General features: G+C 33.9%; 1 protein-coding gene across 9 annotated transcripts in view; it reads left to right on the top strand.

Annotated features, from left to right (window-relative positions):
• The window catches only part of PHKB (phosphorylase kinase regulatory subunit beta), a 104,585-nt gene that overhangs the window by 40,528 nt on the left and 38,150 nt on the right, over nucleotides 1-25,907 (top strand). For all 9 annotated transcript variants that reach the window (XM_026102239.2, XM_064519588.1, XM_064519590.1 and 6 more), the window contains 7 exons: nucleotides 3,417-3,480; nucleotides 12,024-12,119; nucleotides 13,741-13,938; nucleotides 14,624-14,681; nucleotides 18,546-18,623; nucleotides 20,411-20,569; nucleotides 24,791-24,885. In XM_026102239.2, coding sequence (XP_025958024.2) covers nucleotides 3,417-3,480; nucleotides 12,024-12,119; nucleotides 13,741-13,938; nucleotides 14,624-14,681; nucleotides 18,546-18,623; nucleotides 20,411-20,569; nucleotides 24,791-24,885 — 748 coding nt within the window. The remainder of the gene's footprint in view (nucleotides 1-3,416; nucleotides 3,481-12,023; nucleotides 12,120-13,740; nucleotides 13,939-14,623; nucleotides 14,682-18,545; nucleotides 18,624-20,410; nucleotides 20,570-24,790; nucleotides 24,886-25,907) is intronic.

The following is a 25,907-nucleotide window of genomic DNA, read 5'->3' as shown; positions in this document are numbered from 1 at the left end:
TAGCATGAGAGGAGTATAATGTTTAATATTAAAGCTCCTTTATATTGTCTGTCTCTGAACTTGTGCAACAGGAATCAGTATCCTACTAATCAGTAGGAATCAAATAAGTGTCTGAAGTGTGATCATAGTTTTGAAGTGTGTTACACTGTGTAATTGTTTAAGTTTTTGAAGGCAAAGTACAGCTGTTCTCAGACATTTGTAACAGAACTTCCTCCTCTCAGTTAAAAGTGAAACATTTAATAATCTAAGCAGTATTCATGTGTCTGGTGAAGGGAATACTTGACATGCCATTGTATATCAAGTACATTACTTCAGTGCATATTTCAAATATTATCTATATAATATTTGAAGAAATATTACATGATAAGGGAAAAGTTAGCAGTATTTTAGCGCTGAGATGTTTATATTTTCATTTGCATGTAGTGTTTGTGAGAGTCCTGAAGTCTTTAGGGGCTTTACGTATGCAGAGGTAGAAAAATAATGATTGATTACAGTAAGTATTATTCTTATATTGGAATTATGTCTGAGCATGTAAAATAGAAATGATTCCAAGAAAGGAATCTGTATTTCCCTTCTTCATGTTTTGCAGCGACGTCATACTTTCTAGATAAGGTAGTTTTGTTTTATCTGAATATCAGTAGTGACTGCTGTTGTGCAACTATTACTTCTCTACTGGTTCTCAGTAATTTTTCATTTTCACTCTGAAAATACCTGACTGTGGGTATAAGAAGTGTTACAGATTATAGAAGAATTAAGGTTAATACATAGCCCCTATTTGCAGCTTTCTGACAATTTGGTGGTTATAAATTTTTAGTTCTGCCTATTACAACTGTTTTTCAATACCATGATACTTCATTATACATGGAAGTTGGGGATTATTAGTGCTTATTTTCTGAATAGTTTTTTCTAACCCCTCCAAGTGTTGCCTCATTAATCACTTTTAAAAATAAAATAGGGCTGTCAGATACGGAAAGTATATGTTCCTAGCCATTCTTAATTTTAGTTTTTTCCCCTAGTGGACCATGGGTCACATACTCTTAAGGATGGTTTAATTCCTCAGAATCATGAATATCTCTGCGACAAGATTGTTCTCATATTACCTGAGCACGAGTCCTCTGATAACTATTTTCTTTCATTCCTTATTTGGCAATACTATGTGATATTTATCCCAAGCTAAATGACAGGAAAAGGGAAAGTCTCATTTTTAGAGGAAAGCAAGTAGAGACTTTTAAGTAGTTTAACAATTTTATAGGGAAATACTGTACTAATAAAGAAACCAGAACCAGAAATCAGTTATATGAATTGGTATCTTCTGTTTTCCCTAGACTTTCCTAGTTCTTATACTTCAGGCTTTTTGAGTGTTCATATATAGCAGCCTAGCTGTTAATGAGAATGTGTCCTTTTTTTGTTTTGCTTTTTTTCATGTTTCTGTATTGTGCCTGGTTGCCCAGTGGCTGCATCTAAATGGTTCTGTTATGTGAGAGCAGTGGCATCAACTTTCTGTCTGTTATATGGAAAGGCTTTATAGGAAGATAAAACTTTCAATTCTTCTTTCCACTGATTTTTATCTTGGTAAGGTTGAAGACTTTCTTCCTGCAGTGCTGATATATATCCTTATACTTCTGTTCTGTCACTTCAATTTACCCTTATGGTCTTTTTTTTAACTCTGTCTCAATCTTTTGTCATGTCAGCCTGTTTCATTCTACTTTCATTTCTTTTCCTATCTTTTACCATATTTCCACAGCTCTGATAACTTTTTAAAAATTGACAAGGTAGACAGCTATATTTCACTACTTTCCTGTTGTTCTGCTGTCTTCCTCTTCTGTTGTCTCTTTTATCATCCTTTTCTGACTAAAAATATCCTAATTTAATTGTAAGCTGTCTGGGAAGATGAGCCGCTATGTAGCGGAATGGAGAGTTAAGTAGAAAGATGAAACTGGATTTTAAAGGAGAAGCTTGGAAGCTGGGGCAGACACTTAGGGGTTACATGTAGGATGGCAACGAAGTTGATAAATTGCTGTTGTAGTCTATATAGAAATGAAGCAGAGAGACAGAGGTGCATTGGCCATAGGCAGTGTAGTTAAGAAGAGACAAACACATAACTTAAGGTTTTAGTTTTATGAATAAAGTTGGGAGAATTATATTCTGCTTCATTTTGATTGATGTTAGAAATCTGTATTACCAGTCTATCTAAGAGAATGTAAAAGGTGTTCATTTTATTACCTGGACTTCTGTAGTTTGTCTAGTTCCTATACTTTTATGTGACCACTTAGTAAGCAGTCTGTCTGAAGTGCTTTCTGTAGTTTGAATGCCTATATTTCATAGTAAACTGTCAGAAAACTGGTAGCATTATATATTACTTTTTAAAACACTGGCAATGTTGGATATTAGCTGGTTTAATATTTTACTTTTTGATGCCCCGTGAGCTTAACATCTGGAATTTTGGAGTGGATGTACAAAAATTTAACACTTTGTTAATGCTTTAGCTCATTATTATTCCAGTTGTGTGCACACATTTGAAGTTGGTCTGTCTGTAATTGTATATTTTTTAAGTGTAATTCAAAATTTCATGCTCTGTCATACTTCAAATTTATTATAAACCTGTCAAATGCATGTAGGTTTCTTTTAGCTTATTTTAGGATTTTCTTTTAAAAAACTATGTGTGTGTTTGTGAGTTGAGAGAGAATGCTGATTCTCCTTTTTGTTCTTAAAAATGGTTGCACTGAAAGTCTAAGACTGGTTGCACTGAAAGTCTAAGACTGTATTTTTTTAATGAAACAGCCTTTTGTGTGTACTGTATAATTTCAGTATTCAGTAACTATAGTGTATAATTTAACAGCTAAATTTTTAATATATACTGGTTAGTGATGTTAGTATATATGGCTAGTGTTTTTACATTTTAAAATATGAACTTGCTAATTTAAAAGCTTGTTGGCAGTATTTCTTCATGGGCGATACTAGTCACGGAGTAAGTGAAGTAAAAGACCTACATGGTTGACATCAGAAATTTCTCTTTTTTTTGAATCCAGATTAATGTGTTCTTGTATTATATTGAAAACTAATTGGAAATCAGTCTCTTGCTCAAGAGCTGACTACAGAAATTGTGCTGAAGTAAATCCTCTGTTAATACACTATTAGCAAGACCTTGAAATACATAATGCCAGATGTCCAGTAGCAAGGTGAGAGCAGAAGTGCTTTTTCCAGATGGTCTCTGACATTTGAAGAAAAAGAAAAATGCTCAAAAGGATTAAAAAAAGAAAACAACCTTGCTGCATCATCATTTTACTAACTTAGAGGTTAAGCACAAAATACTAATCAAGAAAAGATCATAGCTGTGAAAGAGTTGTCAAATATATGTTAAATTTTAGTCTAGGCTTGAATTATGATAATTCTTTTTCCTTCTTCCTCCCCCTCAGCTCCGTGGGGCTGGCAAAAGCAGCTTTGGAAGCAATTAATGGCTTCAATCTCTTTGGCAATCAGGTAATAAAAATGTTTTCTTTCCCTCCTTTCATAGCAGTAATGGTTTACACTATAGATCAGTGGTAATGTTAAAAATACGTTACACAGTGTGTTCAATTCTAGGTTAAAAAAATTAGATTGCAAACTGATTGCTCCTGTTTCAGGAACAAAAATTAAGTCTGATAAAAATTGTTACTGTCCTTACTATCAAGTATTACTCTTCTTCCTTTTTAATTTAAAAAAACCAAAAAAACAAAAAAACACTAAGTGATTAGAGCTTCTTCTGAAAAAGGGCTTGTGTGCCAAAAAAGATTGTCTTTTACAGTTCTATCAGTTGACATAATGTAATATACCTCTCCATACAAACTTTACCTCACTTCTGTCTTCATGTGGCTTTTCATCAAGACTTCAAACAAGTTATGTGTTCATCACCCCACTGCTATTTTATCAGCTTTAAATTTCAAGTATGTTGCATATTGGTGAAATCTTTTCTTTTGCTGTCCTTTCACATGTCTTGGATTTTTCTGATGCAGTAAAATCAGTCAAAAAAGAAACCCTTTTCTTAGTGACTTGTGTTCCCTTTCTACAGTCTCAAACTTTACATGGATTTTTTTCAGGTGTTTTACCCACAGTAGTCTATAGCTAAAATAAAAGAATACTATTCTGAATTAATGGTCTAGAGAATGTACAAGTGGAAGAGATATGTCACTGTCAAGCTATCAGTATTATTAATGAATGGGAAAAATGGTAGGAGTGCAGCTGAACAGAAAGTTCAATAGCGTCTAGTGTGTGCAGAAATAGTCATAAACTCGCTGGTGAGGGTTGCCTGTAAATTGTGTGAAAGGAAGGGTAAGCTGGTCAAGCCACAAAGTGGTGAGCTGAGGACACTAAGTGAAGCCTTCCATATTACACTGTCTCCTTGGAAGCTTTCGTTCTTTTTGCCTTGTACCTAGTGTACCTTAGTCACACACCCAAATGCCCGCATTTCATAAAAACTAGACGTTAATTGATGAAATATGCTAGTTTTGCAATACCTCTTCTAGGGTTGAGTAACATCTAAAACTTGATTTAAAAAAATGTGACACTCTTCTACATCAGTAGCTTGTTTTTATACTTTGGTAGGTTTTTCTGCAGCCAAGCAGTTGTTCGGTAGCAGTATATTATTCTTGTAGGTTTTAATAATTTTATATTGTGACCTTGATCTGAAGTATTACTTACATATTTTTTGAGTAAAACTTCCATGTATTCTTGATGGCTTCAAGGTTAGATTTTTTTTTTTTTCTTTTTCTGTAATATCTGTGCTCTCCTTTTGTCTTGGAACTCAGGTGGAGCTGACCTTGAGATTGTGATACTTGTATATTTCAAATATTCAACTTTAAGAAACTTAGCAAAATGAATTGATTTGTCATAAAGAAAATAGGGCACAGGAGGGAAGCTGGTAAAAGGGAAAACAGCAAACAAGAATGCTGAGGTGCTCTCTGTGTAAGCTAGTGAGTTATAAGCTAGATCTATGGTAAAGGTGTGACTGGGAGACAAAAAGTCAAAATTATATTCAAAGTTTGCTTCTGTACTGTTCGGTTTATTCAAGCATGCTTAGTTATTTGTGTTTCCATTTTGTGATCTGTAAAATAGAATGTATGGATCAGAGCAGTCATATAAAGTAACAATTAGTATTTCTGTAGAATTGATTCAGATCTCTTTAACTGAAAAATAAAATGTAAGGCTTATATATCATTTGCTCTTTTGCAGAAATTTTGCAGTTGTGCAAGGCGTGTGGACACATAGCTGTGTTCTGTTTACTGATGAAATGTGTGGTGCAGAAATGTGTATTGCTGTACAGACATGTGACTTGTAAATAATACTGTTTCATCGTAAGCGTCTTTCTAGAAACTATACAATTAAATTCAAAAGCCTAGTCCCTATTTTAGTCTAGATTAATGAGACATACTATATTAACCCTGGCTGCTAAAGAAAAGGTAGCAGTGTTTTGTAAGCTGATTTGTGCGTTCAGTCTTGTGCTGTTAAAAATAATAGGAAGTTTGTTCTTGACTTTCATAGAGTAAGTATGCCTTGGAAACTCAAAATAAAAATTAATCTTACACAGCCCCTTATGAACATAACCTTAATGATATGAATCTTCTGGTTTTTGGTGGGAGGAGGGGAGACATTGCTGCATAAGGCACTTCTGGATCTCTTATTTTTTTGTAATAACTGTAAGCTTGTAACCAGAATCTAAAATTTTACTGTTCTGTGCAACCTCATCTCTGTGAGATGGGTTTCTTTGCCTCTGGTGTCACTTGAGCACACCGAGAAGACTCATATCAATATGTCACCAATATGGTTGCTTTCTAGATGCAATTTCACACTTTTTCATTACTCATGGACAAACCAGTCATTTTGTTTATATGACCTTTTTAAGTCTGGAATCATATTCACCAGCTATCACTTCCCCATTTAAATGCTTTTGTTCAACTGGAGTCTTTTTCTTTGTGACTGCACTTTACTGGAGTCACCATTTCTGCACCTCAACTAGTGATATTACTTTAGTGTTCTCTCTACATCTCTTGGAACCATCTGAAAGTTCCTGGACCTGGAGAAATTCAGGAAGCCTTTGGGAAGAAACATCATAATGTAGGTGTGTATGAAGTCATGGTTTGAGGGATAGCTGAGGCTGTTAACCTGAAAAGCAAGCATGAGTATTTGTTTGCAGACTGAAAACCCTTTGAAGATAGAATTTTCTTTCTTTAAAGGAAATATACAATTTAAAGTTTTCCTCTTTTTTGCTAGTTTCAGACATATGTGACGTTTTTCTTTGGAAAGAAAGCCATCATGTGTAAAGGAAGTAATGCTACTCAGCTCTTTGTTACTGCCACATTTTGTTCTAACTGATAAGTGGTTACTGATCATGTTAGATCTATTATTTTTATTCCATTTCAAAGTAAATTAAATTTGTTTAAACTACTACTGGAAAAAGTCATGTGCTTGATACCAGACCATTTGATCTTTCATGTTCAAGCTCTTGTTTCAGAATACAGTTGCGTGAACATCTGAAAATAGTTTTAAGAACTTTGTTTTTAATGGGTAAAAGCTATTTACAGTTTATTCTCATAAAAACTAAGCTGTTTTAACTCAAACTTTTCGAAGCTATTGAGCTGCCTAGGATAAAAAAATGTAGGTTACAACTTGTTTTAAAGCATGAGCAACTGACATAAAAGCATGACCTATTAAACAACCTTACCTATTGACGAAAGGCTTTAACAATTGCTATTATTAGACCCTTTTGTCTCTTCTGATGGCATAAAAAGGGAGGTCTTCCTCAATAGGGTTTTTAACTCTTAAGATTTTGGCATCCATTATGATTTTTGTGGATATCTGTTTGTGTGTGTGTGTATATATACATGTATATGTATATATATAATTTTTCATACCTGTGTACCAGTGCTGTGGGACAAATGAATGGTTCCTTTTTGCTTAAAGGCCTCTAGAACTTCAGAATACATTCTCAAGGAAATATTGATAGTTGTTTTGCTTATATGTGCAGAGAAGTATGAAAGTGCCCTACGTAGATACACAAATATTGTTTTGGAAAGACTTAGACTTTTGGTCTATTTTTGGATTAGTTTACTTATATTTTAGAAGCACTGATGTTATGGGTTAAGAACTAGAAGCTAGCAAGGATCTTAAATAATGATCAACTATTAAATAAATATTGTCAGTATTTCAGAAAAAACCCTGTTCATATATGATTTTTACCTTCCAAAAAAATCTCAAGCACTAGTAACTTAGGCTGCTGTTTCTTTTTAAATGATATTTTACTAAGTTCTGAAATGGCTGAATGAATTGCTGAAGCAAAACTGGTTTAAATGCTTTAAGAGTTTATTTCCAAGAGATTTTGCATAAACAGAAACCATTTTGACCTTAAGTCATGCTGCTGCAGAGTCAGTCTTTGTGCTCATCTCCAGCTGTGCTCCCATTTCTTTTGAGAAATCCTGCTGAGCACCTCAAGAAGAATTTGTCTGCACCTGCAACTACAGTAGTGCAACCCACAAAATCATCACTGGGAACAAAAAAAATGCTAAGCCTTTCTAGTCAGATTTTTCCACTCACACTGTGGATGCTGGAAGAGACTAATAAATACAAATATGTAGGACTGCACGTATGTTATATGCACTGTGCATGCACGTATGTTATATGTCTTTGAGTATATCACGTTAGGAAAGTTTTCCTGGGTGTTCATGCATGTACCCAGAGAAGACATAATATGAAGTTTACAAATTAGTTGTGATAGTCACATTAAACAGATGCTTTTTCTTTCCTCCAAATACAAGAATTCTAAAGGCATTAAAAAAGAACATATAAGAAGTCATGCTACTTTTTGTGCTATAACAGAACCTTTCTTAATTCATGTTCAAATATTTCTGAAGTGTTCTTTGCTGTGCTATGCTGCCAGATACACTGAGGAACAATTATGAATGTTCTCTTGAAAAATGATTAGCTTTTAATTTCTTCTGGATTTTACCTGCTTTAATGTAAAGAGGAGTGTAAATGTGCACATAAATGCGTGTTTCTTTTTGGCGCTGTTTATTTTTATCTTCATTATGCCAGAAGTATTTCATAAAAAGTGGGGGTTATAAGTGTAAAAATGTAATCAGGGTATAACCCTAATGCTCCCTCAGTAAAAGAAGGTTTATTTACACATTAAGAGAATTTTTAATAGATAAATTGCCTCAGTGTTCCATCTGTACTTGATCTTCCCTAACTTGCACTTAACTCATATGTACTAAATATATTGAATATGTGCAGATGCTGTAGAGAAAGTAATTAAAGTTCCAGTAATTTCCTGTGACTGCCGCTTCTAGCTGCTGGGGTCCAAACTGCTGCTAAATACAGGAGTTGATAGATGTGCTCATTTTGAGCTCCGTATTGAGGTGATTGGCCCTCATGCAATGGAAGTGTTGCACGGTCCAGCTCCGAACTTCAGGGAAGACGTTTCAAACGTCAAGGAGGCAGGAGTGGATGTAAACAGAATTGCACTGGAATGTACTGAAACCACATGGGCAAAAAGACTGAGATGGAGATGGGAGGCCTGAGGAATGGGGATCAAGGGTTACTTAATAGAAGCAGCCTTCATTCTAGCATTCGCTGTGCCTCGACCGTTGACTTGGCAATGGTAACGACCATTTAACATTTATTTTTCAATAAGAAATAGGTCAGGAATTCTCATTCCCCTTTTGCATTCATGTTTTCACATAATCTTTATGATATTTGTGTTACTATTACTATTATGTCTGATGTTAATGCACCAATTAAATATTTAAAAATTAAGATCAACCTTAATAGCAACTCCAGATGCAGCAGATTATATAACCTTAAAAAGAAGTTAAAAATAATTACTGGAGTGACTAATAGATAAGAATTTTCTTCAGCTAGGACAGCACTTGGCTCTTAATTTAGTTTCTCATTATTTTAATATCCTATGCTTTAATATCCTATGCTAGACTTAATTCTTTTCCCCAATGTATTGTGTATCTCTGAAACAAGTTTTACAACTTTATGAAGTGGTTAATTCTGTTATAACCCTTAATTGTGAATTGATCATAGATCAATCCTGAAATCCTTGTATCATAAGTTTTGCTGATGTTGGTGGGAATCAGATATGGAAGAATTACAAAAGGGGGCCATCTGTGTTTCAGTTCAGTTTTACTAAGTGTTTTGGAAGCATTACTACTAAAAATACTAGAACTTTTTTTTTTTTGTGGTCTTAAGATGGTTAACCCAAACTTCTGGTTTTAGTTTGTGTTAATACATCATTCTTAAGTGAATCATCATCCAGATGTAGCTTGGAGTAAATTTTAATGCTATTTAGTGGAGAATTCCTAACAGTACTGTAAGAATTGCATTGTATCCACAATACCTTTAAAAAAAACCTACGTATCAGCAAAAACTATATAACAGAACTTTACGCCAATACTTGGATAATGAACTTGGTAAAATGGAAAGTCCAGGAAGATGCATATGTGCACTGAAAAAGGCACTATTAGTGACAAAATGGCCATTGTTTCAAGTTTGACCTAGTCATAGTAATTAAAATTATTTGTGTATGAGCTATATTTTCTATATTAGTTTGTGAAAATAGTTATTTCTAAAAGTAATCAATGTCTCTGTAACAATGTCCGTACTACAGAACTTTACAGTCTTTAGAGAATTGAAAAATCGTTAATTTATAAATCAGGATGCATGTGGTTTTGTGAAATGCAAATTATGATTTGAAAAAAAAATGAAAAAATGCATTTGAATCCCCAAAGAATCTTTGACTGCAGCACAAACTTGGCAGCTGCTCCCTCACACATGTAGAGAGATCATGTTCAGTGTGTATAAAAGCATTTAGAGATTTGTGAGCAGTCTGAATCTGGATTAAGAAGAATAGTAAATCATGAAAAGAAAAGTGATTGTTTACATATGTTGTTATTCAGTATATATGCTAGAATGATTAGAAGAATGGAGAGGTTATTTTTGCATGGGGAAGAGGAGAAGAATGTGTTTTGTTTAGCAAAGCAAAAGCTAAGTTTTTGTATGACGACTATGTATATAATAAGAGTGGAGGTAAAGGCTAAGGCAGAAAAAAGCTATTTTGTTTGGAAAGCCAAATGAATAGATGCTAGTGCTGCCACAAAAAGAAGGGTAGTTAGCTGTTTTTTTGGAAACGTAGGTGGAAATTCAAGTTTCTAATCATTAGACCAGATGCATTCTGGAACAGTATTCTTAAGAGAATAGTATACTGAAGAAAATGATGGCTTTTTAGGAGAAAGTTGGTGAACTAATGAAAATTATTTATATGGTATGGTAACTACGACATTAAAGGAACGAGCTCAGTGTTGGATATTTTCTCCAGTGTGACTGTGATATAATTCAGTATCATTTACAAAGTATATGAAGATATCCATTCATTAGTGAACTGGATTGTTTTACTGGCAATCATGTGTTTCCAAGAAATTGCCTACTGCTAACACTTTTTAAATGTGGATTCTGTTTAAAGATTAAACAGTATCTCAGCTATGGGAATTTTTTCTGAGTGTTTCAGGAAGTGTCAAAAAGCCGACTGAGTCATATAGTGTAAAATTAAAGAATGTTACTAGGAAATGAGGTTTGCCAAGGAGTAGGTGTTGATAACATTGATCTTTCTAGAGCAATGACTTTCAAATTTTTAAACTGTATCAGTGTTCTAAAATTTTCCATAGATGGTATATTTGCTTGCCTAAAAATTGGGGTTCTAACTCACTTCCCAACTTTTTTTTTCCCCCTCTCCTCTCAGAACACTTAGATAGTAGTCCACAGACTCCCAGAAGTGAATGGACTGAGAGCTGAAAGTCATAGTTGCAGTGAATGCCTGTGTGATAGGTCTTCAGTAAAACGTTTTCTGGTGGATCATCAGTTTCCTCTTTAAAGACTGGACTTTGGTCGTCACTGTAGCAAGAATGCTGATATATTACACCCTCCTTCTCCCCTCCCTTACTGGTAGCATGTGTGCACTGGAAATGGCATTATTAGTGACGAAATGATCGTTGTTTCAGGTTTGACCTAGTTATAGTAATTTCAGTTATTTGTGTGAGCGTATTTTCTATATTAGAAACAAGTAGGTAGTACTTAGAGGAGTAGCTTAGCTTTTAGAAAGGCTTAGAGACTGGAGCTAGAGAGGTATTTTTATTCAGTCCGTAATGAGTATAAAGATAAAATCATTTTACATATACTTTTATATAAAATATGCTTGCATATCATATACTGGATTTTTGAGGTTAAGCGTCATATAAAGCTGTAGTAAAACAATGAAAATAGACTGCCTAAATGCATGCCAGCTATTTAAAACGAGTTCAGTTTCTTACTGGAGATAGATCAGAAATAAAGACTTTCAGGCTTTCAAGACTTCTTAAACCCCTATAAGAGAATCTAGAAAATGGTCATCTTGTAAATGATACCATCCAATTTTATGTAAAGACCACCGTTGTTATCCTTCACATACTTTTTGCCAAATTTTGAATTTTTCTGAGAAGTGAGTTGGGTATCCATGTTACGAAGTGTAATATAATGGCTGAAAAGCAAGACATTTTTGCTTGCTATGGACGTCCTTTTCCAAAGTGATGCCTTAGGTGAATATCCAGTTATTTGTATTCTGACTGGTAATGAAATATTCACCGTTACCATTTGGAGCTGTTCCTGCAGACAGAGGGAGAGACAACTACTGTTTTGTTTGTTCTTAGTGCAGTCAGCAGTCCCTGCTGTTCAAGAAATAATGAAAGAGTTTATAGCTTGAATGAGTGATGCAATTCATAATTGCTAGTAGACAAAAAGACCTAAAGTTTTTATTATCTGAAATTCTTCTCTCACTTTTTAAAATCTTTTGCCTGTACTTAAATTTAAAATGTTTTAAACTTAGTATTGTGGTTAAAATTGTCAGCTACTGGGCTGTTACAAGTTCACCTAAATAAAACAAAGATCAGTTAGTTTCACCAGGATATACTGATCTTTTTTCCCTTCCCCTTTAAGTTAATTTTATGTTCTGTTTACAGGGCTGCTCTTGGTCTGTCATATTTGTGGATTTTGATGCCCATAACCGTAACAGACAGACTCTGTGTTCGTTGCTACCCAGGGAGTCAAGGTCTCATGTAAGTAGTTAAATGGAATTCACCTCAACAGAGTGTGAAGAAAGTAAATTGATATGAACATAATTCTTAGCTTTATGATAGCCATTATATTCTGTTTATTAAAGATAGGAATTTGTTGGGAAGGTGTTAGATTTTTGCTTCTTAAACATCACTGTGGTGATGGCATTACTATGGCATAAAATACATAGGTCAGAATGGCAACCTGTTGGTAGCTTTCTAAATCATTTAAAAATAAAACTAAAATAATAATATTCTACAATAAATTGAATAGAGTTTGCAGTCATCTTGGTGACTGTCTTGTCTTCAGCATAATGGCTGAGTTTCCATTATAAACTGTGTCTGTATTTTTGAAACATTTTATTTCTTTCAGCTGTAATTTGTTCTTTTATCTAGGAAAAAAGGCTTTAAGATTGGCTCTTTATAAATTGCCAAATATGGCGGATTTTTTATTATTATAATATTATTACAAATAAGTATTTATCAGTAAGTACATTTAAGTGATATAAATACAGATTTATCAAAAAGATTTTCTATTTTAGTATTAGCCTCGAAAGGTAATTTTGATTTTTGAAAGTCAGTAAATTCAGATGAGTGATAATAGAGTGCTGCTGTGTTTTTGTTCATTCTGGGATATGATAGCGTTTTGCACATGAAACAGACTGTTAATCTTCAACATTAATAGTGTACTCATTTTACAGAAGAATTATAGCAGAGTTACAATACTGGATAATTAAAGTAAAAGGCACTGTCAGCTACTTCTTTATAGTTTAATGTTCTTTTAGATGTCTTTTGCTATTTATTATTTGTTAGAGATTTGAAATATTCCAGCAGAAGCTGGACTGATAAATTACTTTATTTATAATGCTCTAGAAGCAATCTTAAATTTTTTTTTTCTTTTTATGGGTTAGTATCATTGATTTTGGCACGAATGTGTAATTGAAATGGTTGTGTTTCTTAGCTGTATCAGCAGAAAGAAGAAAATGCCATGTGATGACAGAATTAGAACCTAAGACTGATTTTTTTGTGTTTCTGTGAGCTTACATGTATTGGTGATGCATTAGTTAGTAGTTTTTCTTGTGCTTTTAGTTCGTGATAGTTTCATGTGATCACCTTAATGTAAGTCAGGTAGGATTGTTTGTTACAGCACCTAAAGAAAATTTCTGGAAACAGTTTTAGAAATGGTACTATAATCAGAGTTACTTCTCAGTACTGCAGCTTTAGAAAATGTGTCATGATTCTTTCTAAGCACAGGATACCCATATGTTAGTGTTTTATAGGAATAACCTGCAGGATATTTCTGGCTTCTAAAAACACAAAGTTCTGGAATATATTCATTTACCAATGTAGGTTACCAACTGTTAGATATTGAGTCAAATGAGTTTGTTCTCTTTTAAATCATATTTCTCAATTTTTGGTTTGTTCTTTATCCTTACACATTTTTATAATTATTTTTACAAGTTTTATTTTGCACACTATTTTAATATATCAGTACTGCAATTTTGATAGATCAAATCATATTCCAACTGTATGTTTTGTTGAATGAGTTATGCAGTCTTTGTATGTGTATCAAATAATTTCAGAGATTTAATTAAATGTGTTATTTTCCCCTCTCCTTCTATAGAATACTGATGCAGCTCTTCTACCTTGTCTTAGTTATCCTGCATTTGCTTTGGATGATGAGGCTTTGCTCAGTCAAACACTAGATAAAATTATTAGAAAATTAAAAGGAAAATATGGGTTTAAAAGATTTCTGAGAGATGGATACAGAACAGCTTTGGAGGACAAAACACGGCGCTATTATAAACCAGCGGAAATTAAGGTAAAGGAATACCTGGCCTATATGAGGACAAATTTTGATTTTCTAAAATGTTTAGGCAATACTTGCACTTGAAAAAATAAAATAATGTAAATTAAAACAAAATAAAATAACAGCAAGCAACACCACTTTTTGGAGTACTGAACTGCGCAGTGATTCTTAATCCCTCCTAATGAAGGAGATGCATTTTGTAATTTGGCATGTGCAGTTTTGAGAGATTGCTAAGTCAGCAAGTTAGTCGTTGATTTGTTTTGTAATGAATGTGCTTCCATTTACATTTAGGGTACAGTTGATTTCACATAACAAATAGGGAAGTTATTTATCATTTTATTTAATTTCACAGCTGACTACAATCTGAGTGTATAGAAAACAGTTTTGCTTCTGACCACAGTATTTATCAGTGAAGGTTAGATAAATGAAATCTTTTTTTTTCCCCCAAATAGTTTCTCTGGGGAAAATAAAATGTAGATGATAGAACTATTCTGTTTGAGAATGAGTCGTAGCATGTGTAAAGGCACACAGAAACTGCCTTTAGCAAGGCAGAAACTGTAAACTAAAGGAAAAGCTAGTGAAAATATTCTCACATTCATGTTTGTTTTTTGTTGCTTTGAAATGGTTCAGTAGGATTTGCAAATGCATTTCTTTAAAGTTAAATGTTGAAATGTCTGATTATTTTTCTTCTTCTTAGCTTTTTGATGGCATTGAGTGTGAATTCCCTCTGTTTTTTATTTTCATGATAATTGATGGTAAGTATGGCTTTACATCCGTGCTCTATAAAGGTATTGCAGAGATGGGCCCTTAGAGGAAAAATATAAAACGATTTTCCTGTCCTGCAAGAATAAACCATAATTCAGTGATACTAAATATGTCACTCAGAGTTCTGCCTGAAAAAAAAAAGAAATCCCCCCACATTTTAGCATTTTTAAAGTGAGCTCTGTTTTAAAAGTATGATTCAATATGCGTTTTTCTAGTGTTTAAATCAGTGACATAAACTCCTGCATTGACTTTTAAGCCTTAAAACTGTGCACAGTGTATTGGAACATCATAGCACATGAGAGAAGTGGAATTAGAGCTGCTGAGAGAGAACATACTGACAAAGTGGATGTTGCAGCAGACCTTTTCAAGTTGAATGTTCTGTGGCAAATGAAACTGAATTTAGAAGAGAAGAAAGCCAGGCATAAGGACACTATGACCAAGTTTCTCTTTGAGGTGCCTGTGCTTCCAGGCCAAATTTTTCCACGTAGCCAGTTTGTCTAATAAAGATAGTACCACTACCTGCAAACCTTGTCTTGACAATAGGAGACATACCAAAAAAGTTCACGGGGAGATTGCAGGATGGAAGCTGAATTCACGTAGAAAGAAAGTCTGAATAAGAAAATGAGCAACGGTTACAGTCATCAGAAAGATTTGTCTTCAGCTTTGTAAATGGATGAAATTCTGGCTGGAGTTTAACACATTTGTGTTTTCTCTTCAATGTGTGAAATATTTTTCAAGTAAAGTTGGTGCATTGAAATCTGCAATCTGCATAGACTCTTATGTGCCCATCCATAACAAATTAAAATATCTCATTTGAACATATAATAAGGAGTGATACCCTCAATCCAGGAGAGAGGCACTGATATTTTAGGCTGCCCACTTGCAGTTTTGGAAAGAACAAAAAAAATAATAGTCTTTAACTGTTAGCCGAAGAATAAAGAAAATATTTTCTCATGTTTTTCTTGTATTGTAAAGAAAAAGTACAAATTACACACCTCACAGATATTGTCCTATTTTTTTGTCTGCCATAATCTCATGAAATAGAAAATTCCATTAGTATATTTTGTGCATGTATATGTGTTTAGATTAGACAGTAAGCTGTGCTTTTTCCTTTTATAAGGTGTACTGTCATGAATAAGTTGAAACTTTCTGTGTTTTTGAGGGCAATAAGGCTGTGTATGCTCTTTGCTATAATACTTGCAGAAAAAATAATATTTGGTTTATAGATCCAAAAATTAGTCTGAATTGTTTGTGAAGCTGTGGTATTAAACTCATGCAGTGATAAAATTATGTAAGCTTAATAGGCACAGTAAAATTGTCCATAAGAAACAAAGTAGAGCGACACTTACATATTACGCAAAATTTTTGCAGTACTTTGTGGCTGTAAAATAAAGAAAACTTGTGACTGTAGTATGAACTGAAAGACATGAGGTAAATGAGCATGTCCAGTTTTGTCCAGTTCTTTTGTAAGTAATTTTTTAATCTTGAGGCAGTATGCTAACCTGAAAGGGGGAAAAAAAAATTACGCACGCGCACATGCACACGCACACACATACTGGAAAAAATTTTTTAAATAAGCCTTGGAGAAATTTCAATCTCCAAATCCACAGACTTCATTAATGCAAAATGTTAAGTACATGCAGAGGTCCAGAGAGACTTACAAAACTGCAAAAAGACAATGAAATAGGAGGAGTAAATTACAGTTGAATGTCATTAAAATAAAAACACTGGAAAAAACTCAAGTTCCTACATTGTAAATACTGGCTCTGCTGAAAGCCTCTTTGCCCATCCTACACATATGCAGAGTATGGAGGAAAGGATTTTCAGCAAATGTGTAGTAAGTACCAAAGTACTTAACGTAAGTACGTTAAATAAGGATGGAGAGTCCTGTAAATCATAGTCTGTAACAACCCAGTTTCACTCACGTGAACAAAATGTCTGTCTTTGCTTCCTTTTTGAAAGAATAGAAGAACACACTCCAGTAACTATATATGTACAGTTATTCTTTTAGAATACAAAATAATAATCTCATCAACTTTTCTATTCTGTCAGTGACAGCTTTCTCGTATTTTTAGATATGAAGAGTAAAAACAATTCTGGCAACTACATACTACAGAATTAGTTACGCGTTTTCTGTTAGTACTCAGAAGTACTCTCTGTTATTCCTTATGGGTCATGATCATTATTACCCAACACATCTTTGCTAGATGATTCTTAATATAAAACAATTGTATTTTCACATAAATGCACCTGTTTACCCTCTACAATATCTGACAACAAGAATAATTTAAAAATAAAGGCAATCAGAATATTGCTGTTATGTCATGACTGTGCTCACGTGTTGACATAGTTTCAATGTGTCATTTAAACATATCCTTTTCTTGTGTGCAAGTTTTCATCTGCCAAGATCTGCAACTGATCTTTTTCCTTGTATTTCTTTCTCTTGGCATGTGATTTTTATTCCTCTATTTATAACTGGCTTTATTTAAAAATGTAATGGAAAAAGACTTACCAGGTTCTCTTTTTGGGTGGAGCATTAAGGAAACATGGAAGGAAAAAAATCTCTTAATAGTAGTCAAACTCCAGCTTTTTCACTGGAATCACTTATTGTATATTCTTAAAATAACCTAAAAGTAACTTCTGGCATTTTTCTCAAGAAGAAATTGTTTAGGAGTCTTTAAGTAGTAGATATACATATATAGCTGTGGGGAAGGATTGAACTAAACAAGTCAGTATGATTATTTTTGGATAATATCTATCTGGATAGTGCTCTTGATAGCTTTTTTTAACTTCCCTGTGTGAATCTGGAGAAATATGGTAATTTTAAAGGATAGGGTAAGGAAGGGAATATTGCAGCTTATTTGAATAATTATGAAATAATGTGTAATTGAAAAGGAAAACCAGGGAAAGAAATGAGATGCACAAGAGTGAAAGGTGTGTGATGAAAAGTTTTCATCTAACTTTTTTCCCTTTAAATATTTAAAAGGGTTTCTCTCATAAAAAAAATTCAGTGTAATATGTCAAGTTGTGGGTTTTTTCCTCAATGAACAAAAATGCTTTTGCTTTTTGATATATCCTTTCATATACAAGCTTTTATGAATTAGACCCTGGTCTAATATTCATATTCATATTCATTATGATATTCATCAGATAAATTTTTGGGACTACTAAATTGTACCAGAAAAATATTAAGATACTGGTACATCCCAAACTTAACATTTTCTTCCCCAAAGCAGCATCATACAAAGATGACACTTCCATTTAACATCTCATTGTGTGTCAGCTGTTCTGAACCTCTATAACGATTAAGATATAATATCTATATAACTTATCAATATAAAGATTCCATCTACAAATCTCTGAAGGGGAGTTTTTGGATTTACTCTTTCAAATTCTTTTCATATTTATTGGGAGTTCTAGGCAACTCATTTTTAGATCACTTTCAAACTCTGTCATAAAGATTTAGAGGCAGCCTAACAAAGACTGCATGTCTCCACACTGACATACAAGCTTCTTCATTCTGTGATAATTAAAGGAGTTATTTACAGGTAGTAAGTTGGTCCACTCCTGAGCCACTCTGTAAGTTCAAAGCTTTCCTATGCAGTGTAACTTGCCATTGATTTCAGTTTAAGGTAATAAAACAGTGGCTGATTCTTCATCCCTGTGAGATTTAGCTGTAGGAGTAACTGAGGAGTTACAGTTTCATCTTCTGCTTTTCATGGACTATTTAGTATGTAGGCACTGCCCCATGCACTCTGCACCATGCAGAGATTTTTTTTTCTCTTCTATGAACATTGAGGTCACAGAACAGTTTTCTCTTCCATTAAATGAATTACTTTTTTGGTTATTTTTAGGAGTTTTTAGAGGAAATCCTGCTCAAGTAAAGGAATATCAGGATCTTTTGGATCCGTTGCTTCAACATACATCTGAAGGTATTACCTAATAATCAGTCTTTTAAAACATTGTGTTTTTTGTTTTAGCTAAAATGTTTAAAATGCTGACATTAATAAAAATGTATATTGCAGTCAAAGCAAAAGAGAAATAATATCATTATCATTATGTGGCTTGAGGACAAAATAGTAATATGAAACTAATTTGTTCTGTGTAGATACATTGCACCATAAAAGTGTGATTATAACTAATTTTATTATTTGGAAAAATGATCCTGATATAAATGTAAAATTTGCACTGTACCTTGTTATTCCTCCTCACTCCCATGTGTTTCATTATTTACACATTTCACTTTGACTTTGCAGGAGAGTATTAACTACCAACAGTCAGATATTTTCAGGTTTCTACTTGGATATGGTTCAGAATTAGTTGCATCATTCATTGACTCTTGACTTCACAACATCTGAAAAATAATTTGGTATAACTCATATGAAATAGTTCCCTGTTTAGAGCGGTAGAAGTGACAACTTTTGAAAATTAATATGAACATTCTCTTACATAGATTTTTTTTGTTCTACAGTTTTGGTGAAACTGCAGACAAGAACATTGATAGCCTACAAGTGCATCCATCCAAAATTCAGTTTAAGAAAAAGACCACAAGTTTGGGGGGGGGGAGTACAAAAATGGTCTGGGAACAGAAGAGCTTTCAATACACTGACAATCCAGCTTCAAAACATCTTTGAGTATTATGTTTTGTTAGTAATAATAGCCTGTTCTTGGCATCTTTGGTACAGTGGATTTTGTGTTATCATCTTTGCTTTACATAAACAGATGCAAAATATTTTAGTCTTAGCTGTTTCTGAAACTTAGAATACTTGTTGAAGTGAGACAGTCTGTGAGAAATACAAACATTTCCTTACCAAATTTTCACTGCATAGCAAATTTGCTGACCTTGCTGATCATTTCTGTTCTGATTTTTAATGAATACATGAAGTACCATGGATACTAAATTAGTTTTGTGGTTCCCCTTGTTGAACTGTCATCATGAATGCTTCATCTTAAAACTTCTGGGTGTATTCCGATGCGTCATCCATTTGAATATTTTATCTTTAATATCTCTGACTTTTTTTTTCTCAGCTTCTTGCTAGTAATTTATTTAGTTTTCTTGATCTAAGCAAATAGTCAGCCACTTCAACTTTATCACCTATTCTTTACATAAATAAGTTAAAAATTAAAGTAATATTAAGGCATAATTTATTTTTATAGAAAACATATCAGTTTGTTTTTCTATTACATATAATTAGATTGTTTCAAAATTGCAATGCGGTGTTTAATTGTATTGTATACTTGCAAAAAAATTATAATTTTCATTTAATTAAATGTTAGGCTACTTTTGATCAGTTTTTTTTTTTTTTCTTTTCAAGAAGTTGTTTAATACTGGCTATTAAAATGTGGGGACCCCCTCTCCCCAAGTGCTCACTTCAGTGCAGCTTTGATTTCTCTTGGATGTGGTTTCCTATTTGTACTGCATTTTTCTGTCAGTAATTTTTCTTTTTTCATGATAAGGTACTATGCTGATAGAGTATGAGTCTTAAGAAGAGATTCTGTGGAAATGTTTGGTGAAAAATAAAGCGATACTTGGCATAGCCCTTGGTTTATTACATTGGTGGTTTTGAGAGAGAACAATGAATGACGATTGTATATAGTTTATAGATGTAGTTTTTCCTGTTTTCAATCCATTTCAGTTTTGTAAGGGAAATACAATCATATAATGAAGGAAGTGGAATATGATTTATTTACTTAATGTATTTATTTTAAAACTCCATAGGGTGTCCTGTTGTACCCAAGTATTATTATGTACCAGCTGATTTTGTTGAACTGGAAAAGAAAAACCCTGGCAGTCAGAAACGATTTCCTAGTAACAATGGACGTGATGGAAAGTTTTTCTTGTGGGGACAGGCAGTTTACATCATTGCAAAGCTCCTGGGTAAGAAGCTGAATTCAAACTCTATCAGGCTTTGACTTGTCAGATGTGAAGGATATTTGTCTTGCTAATGCTTTTCTTGAATAGGAATGAAAACGTTAGCTTAAGTTTTGAATGGACTGTGGGTAGCATATATGTCCTCTGCCTTTGTTCATATGTGATAGGCAAAAATTGCTTTTTATTCTTCTTGTTTGATGTTAGATTTTCATGCTGCGTGCAGCACACCGTGAAGCTCACTAGAATATTTTATAGAATCTTCAAAGTGCTCTCAACATGATAGGTGTCTCATTTGCTGTTTCTTTTCATGACTTGCCCTCTTACTTCCTTGTCTCTGTGAGAAAATATATTAACATGATGCTTACTCTGGATTAACTGTCTCTGTATCACCTGTACTTGTACAGTGATGTTTACAAATGATCTCGAGCATTTAGTTTAGATTCTTTATAGCTTTGAGCAAGTAAGTTGCAATTTTGAACAATTGCAATCTAAGATAAGTGATAATGTTTTCTTTAGTCTGTGATGTTTTTACCCTTTCTTTAAAATAGAAGAGACAAGATGAGCATTTGAAGGTTGGGCATTACAGTTTGTGGTGAATTTCAATCACGAACTTTTATTCTTACTTGAGAAGAATCAAAGACTAGTGCAAAACAGTTGTTAAAATCTTCTGATGATCCACAGGGTTTTCTTAGTATTTCTTGTAGGAGAAAGATCATTCCTTTATTCTAAATGCTCAGTGATCAGTAGATTGTGTTCTAAATATGTTTTTCTCTGAACACAGTATAAGGGAAGCAGGCTGTTGGCAGTAAAAATGAAAAGGTTTGAAGGGGAGTTTAAAAATTCAAGACTTAGACAGAACTCTGGTTGTATCTTTAGGAAGCGCAGAGTCAGTCCAGTGTTCTGTCCGATTGGCTTCACCATAGTTCTTGCATAATACGTTCAATTTTTTGCCAATGCTATAATTAAATGCACCAGGCAATCTCACCTTTAATAAAAAGTATTTTGATCTAATCTTTTATAATTAGCCAAATAACCCTCAAAAGTACTGTACCTTCCAGTACAGACTACTGTACTGTAGTACAGTATTCCCACTGTACTAATTCTCTGCTAGTATTCATCCTATATTAGTGTTTGTGTACTTCCATACCTGAGGAATGTTGGTTAAATAAATCATATTTATTGTTTGCCAAATACTGTTTGACTAACCTAGCTTGTTTTGTTTCCATTGCTTACTAAACACTTTTCTTGTTAATTGTGCTAAATAACTTTTTGAAATATCATTAGTATCTGTTTCCACTTGCTTTATCATTTTTAAACTTTCTGGTATATTTTCTACTTTTCCTTCTTCCCCTTACTCCTCTCTAATATTTTTTCCCTCTTCTCTCATACTTGTTGCAAATAGAGTTTGGAAACTTTATCACAAATCTATAGCTGTTCACCAGTGATGATTATAAAATATCAGGAACTCCATCTATTTATACCAATTTACAGTTGAGAACATTTAATTGTGCTCCTTTCTAGGTGCTACTTGCAAACCTACCTGAATAATGGTCTTCTCCTTGCTGGAATTCTTTTTGTGTGTGTTATTTTGCTTGGTGGTGGTGGCTAATTAAATGGAAACTTGACTCTCAATACTTTGATTTCTTGAAAGGAAAGGTGCTATTTCTCCTTTTCATCATCCATTCCAGAAATTGTTGGGCTTGCCTCAGGGGTAGCAATTAATTTATCTTTTCTCAGCCTCCTGGTTTCTGTTGTGTAGGCAGGTACACAACATAACCTCTTTAGATCCTTCTCCTGTCTGTGAGCCTGTTGCTGTTCAAATTTCTCTAAAAGCAGCAACATGAGACTGTCAATTCTTACACATCTCATCGCCTCCCACAGAGATACAAAAAGTAGTAGTAAAGTTGAAATTTTAACTCTGAACCACACAGTCAGTGAAAGCGTCTGCCTACAGCAGTAGGAACTTGCCACATGTGTAAACTATGATTGTGTGTAGAAGGTTGCCTATGCAATTTAAATAGATGCTGCTTTTTGCACGTTTTGTAACAAAAAACATGCATTTTGAAGACAGTGATGCAGTTTTTCAAAGGCGGTTTCTATGTCTGGTTGAGAAGGTTTGTCAAGCCCTCATGACAGACACCTTTTCAGAACATGGGAAAGTAGTATCAGGCCAGGAGGTATTCATCTGTTTAACACGGCCAAAAAGTCACTGTTTTAATCTTTCATTTAGTGGCTCCTTTTTATCTATCTGGTGCTTTTCCTCAAGATTCTTATATCCTACTTTGTGGATTCAGTGCTGCCTAGAAGTAGGTTACAGGTTTGTAGCAATATACTTTTAGAGCATAGATCCAAATGGATTAAATTTTGTCAGCTTTTGCTGATACAAATCATGAGCTAAGAAAGAAAACTCTGCTTTTGGATTCCAGTAAACTTGTGTTTGTGATGGTGATGAGAATTTACAGAAATTCTTCCTTTAAATACAGTTGTGAATATTGAAAATTACCTTAAATGTTACCTTAAATGTACTCGTGTAATTACTTTCACAAAGAAATGATTTTGGCTACATATTTTAATTACTGAGCAGTGTACATCAATGTAAAAAACAGTGGAAAAACAGCAACAATTCTGGAAACAGCTCTTGCCTTTAAGAACTATGAGGCAGGCGAAAAGGCCATTGATTTTGCAATAATTTAGTTAATTTCTTTTATAGCATCAACATTACTGTAAATAATTTAAGTAACCTAAGTGCCTTTAGACACCATCAGAAGTCTGCTTATGTGCACTGGAGCTCAGGTCAATGTTTTCTTTAAAATATATTTTCGTAACTCATACGCCAGTATGCGCCAGTATGCTAATAAATTGTATGTGGCAATTTTTCAATATCCAGATTTTTTTTTTTTCAATAACCACCTGAACATACACTGTGACTCTGCAGAATGTTTCCTGGGAGGAAGCGTGAGGGAATGGAATGAGAAGTGGGGCTGAGGCTGGGAGGAGAGACCCGAGCAGCACAGAGCAGAGGGACAGGTCTGTTCCTGCCAGAAGTCAGGCTGCTTGCTCTCAACAGAAGGCCCCGGCGGGGAGGTGGTCACAGTGGCTAACGGCTGAGGCTCGCTGGCACGGCTCCCGGGAACAGTAGGCTCCCTCTTGTCTTATTCAGTGAACTACCCAACCAGAGTGTCCTTTGTCATCTGCCCCTGCATTTTCTTCCCATTGCACTCTCTGTTCAGCTCTCCATGCTTTTACAACACTGCCAAGCTGGAGCCAGAGCATGTTTGAGTTTATAAACTGCTTAAACTCAGTCTTAATCTACTGCACAGTGTAGTGTTCAGGAGCATTTTCCTTATCAAAGCAGTAAATGGTTTGGTTTTCTGTTGCAGCGAATTTACCTAAAGCCATCGTGAGTTATTTGTCTTTTGGACTAACAGCTCATTTCCCATTGTAATTGTTGACTTATTTATAGGAGACATGAAAATGCCCTGTGACATCCTCTATTGCAAAAATTGAAGGAGGATTGGACTGTTTAAAGCAAAATGAGATGTTGATGGGAAAATGCTTATTTAAAGGGTGTAATAGCTCACAGCAGATTATGAACCTTTATTCAAAGCATTTGTTGAAACTTTTTAATAGTCTGCTTTTACTGGAGTACCTGACTTCCTTTCAGGAGAGCAAAAGTTTTTCCACTTAAAAAGACTCCGTGTAGAAAATGTTAAGTTTCAAATATATCTAATTACTTCTCAAAATTTCTTGAGCTATCATCACTGATACTTAGCTACAATTTTGTCCCTTTTAGGATTATAGACATATGTTGACCTTGAGACAGAAGCTGTATGTTCTTCAGAGCTAAACAAATATTTGATTGTTGAATTCCTATTCAAAGCTTTAGAATAATTCCATAATTGTGGGCTGAGGGCTTTTTTTTGTCTTGTGTATGTTGTGGAGTATATTGTCTGCATATGTTCTTTTGCACATTTCTATAGAAAAAATAAAGGGTGTTTTAAATATACTACAGTGTTATAATTGGCTGTAGCAAGAACGATGCTTAAGAGATATTGGTTTTGAAATTAATGTAATTTTGCAGGTTGTTCTTTCAGTCTGTAAATTATATTGATCTAAAACAAAGATTATAGCAAAACTGACTACATAAAATACATTTGCATGCATCCTTCTTAGAAGCTGTGGAAAGCACTCAAGTCATTTTGTATTTTTATTATGGTTTACTTTCAGCTGATGAGTTAGTAAGTCCTAAAGATATTGACCCTATAGGACGTTATGTACCTCCACAAGATCAGCGGAATGTTAGCATGAGATTCTCAAATCAGGTAAGCATAAGCTTAGTCTAAGTCAATTTAAAACCTAATAAAATGTATTGACTGAAAAATTATCATCAATGTGTTATATAAGTTTTTGTATATTAGAAGTAAAGTGCTAAGAAAATATTAAATGCATGTACACTTTCTTAATTGATGGAGGATTTTGTAAGGAAGATTATAGTAAAGTACAATAAAAATGATAGACTAAACATAAGTTTAAATAGGTGCTAATAGGTAAGTATGTTTCTCTGAGCTGTAAGACATGTTAGGAAGGCAAGAAGGAACCTGCTATTTTTAATTCTTCAAATTAGTTACCACTTAAATGTGGAATTTTCCAATTTTTATAAATATTTTTCTATGATGAGCTCCTAAGAGCTACAAGGGTGAGTTGCTTTTTGGTATGTATGGTACATACATGTGTGTTCCTCTATTTGGCTTACATGCACAGCAGGAATGAATGCTCAAGGATGGGGAATGCTTGGAACCTTTTAATTCAAATCTCCAGTAGATAAAATAACAACCCAGAATCATGGTCCATAGGTAGGTAACTTCTTTTATTGCAAAGGTAGGAGCTGTATGGAAGAAAATCTGTAACTAAAAGATGTTTTTTCAGCCTTTTAATTTCTCAGTACAAGGAATATATTGGAAAAGTTCCTTTTTTGGCACTGTGCATTTATTAGTGAAGCATAAAATATGAAGTATTTATGTTAAAATCTTCCAAGATCAGAAGTGAACAAATGTCTTTTGAGACATTCAAGTTTTTGTTCTTGTTCTATTCAAACGTTGCTTAAAATCTCTGTTTTCTACTGTTTCCTGTTACCAAGGTAATCCAAATGCCTGGGTACTGTCTGATTACCTATGAATGAGACTTTTCATTGTTCACACGGCAGCAATACTGCTCTGTTAATATGAGATAATGAAAGCTCAGAGACTTCATTTCCCAGTTCCTGTTGTTTGTTTGTACATCATGGGATTATGAATGCTACAGAAACTGTACAGCATATGTACTTTTAAGAGTGCCATTAAAAAAA

This window comes from Dromaius novaehollandiae, chromosome 13 (assembly GCF_036370855.1).
Source record: "Dromaius novaehollandiae isolate bDroNov1 chromosome 13, bDroNov1.hap1, whole genome shotgun sequence".
Lineage (NCBI taxonomy): Eukaryota > Metazoa > Chordata > Aves > Casuariiformes > Dromaiidae > Dromaius > Dromaius novaehollandiae.
This window is presented reverse-complemented; position numbering and strand designations above follow the sequence as displayed.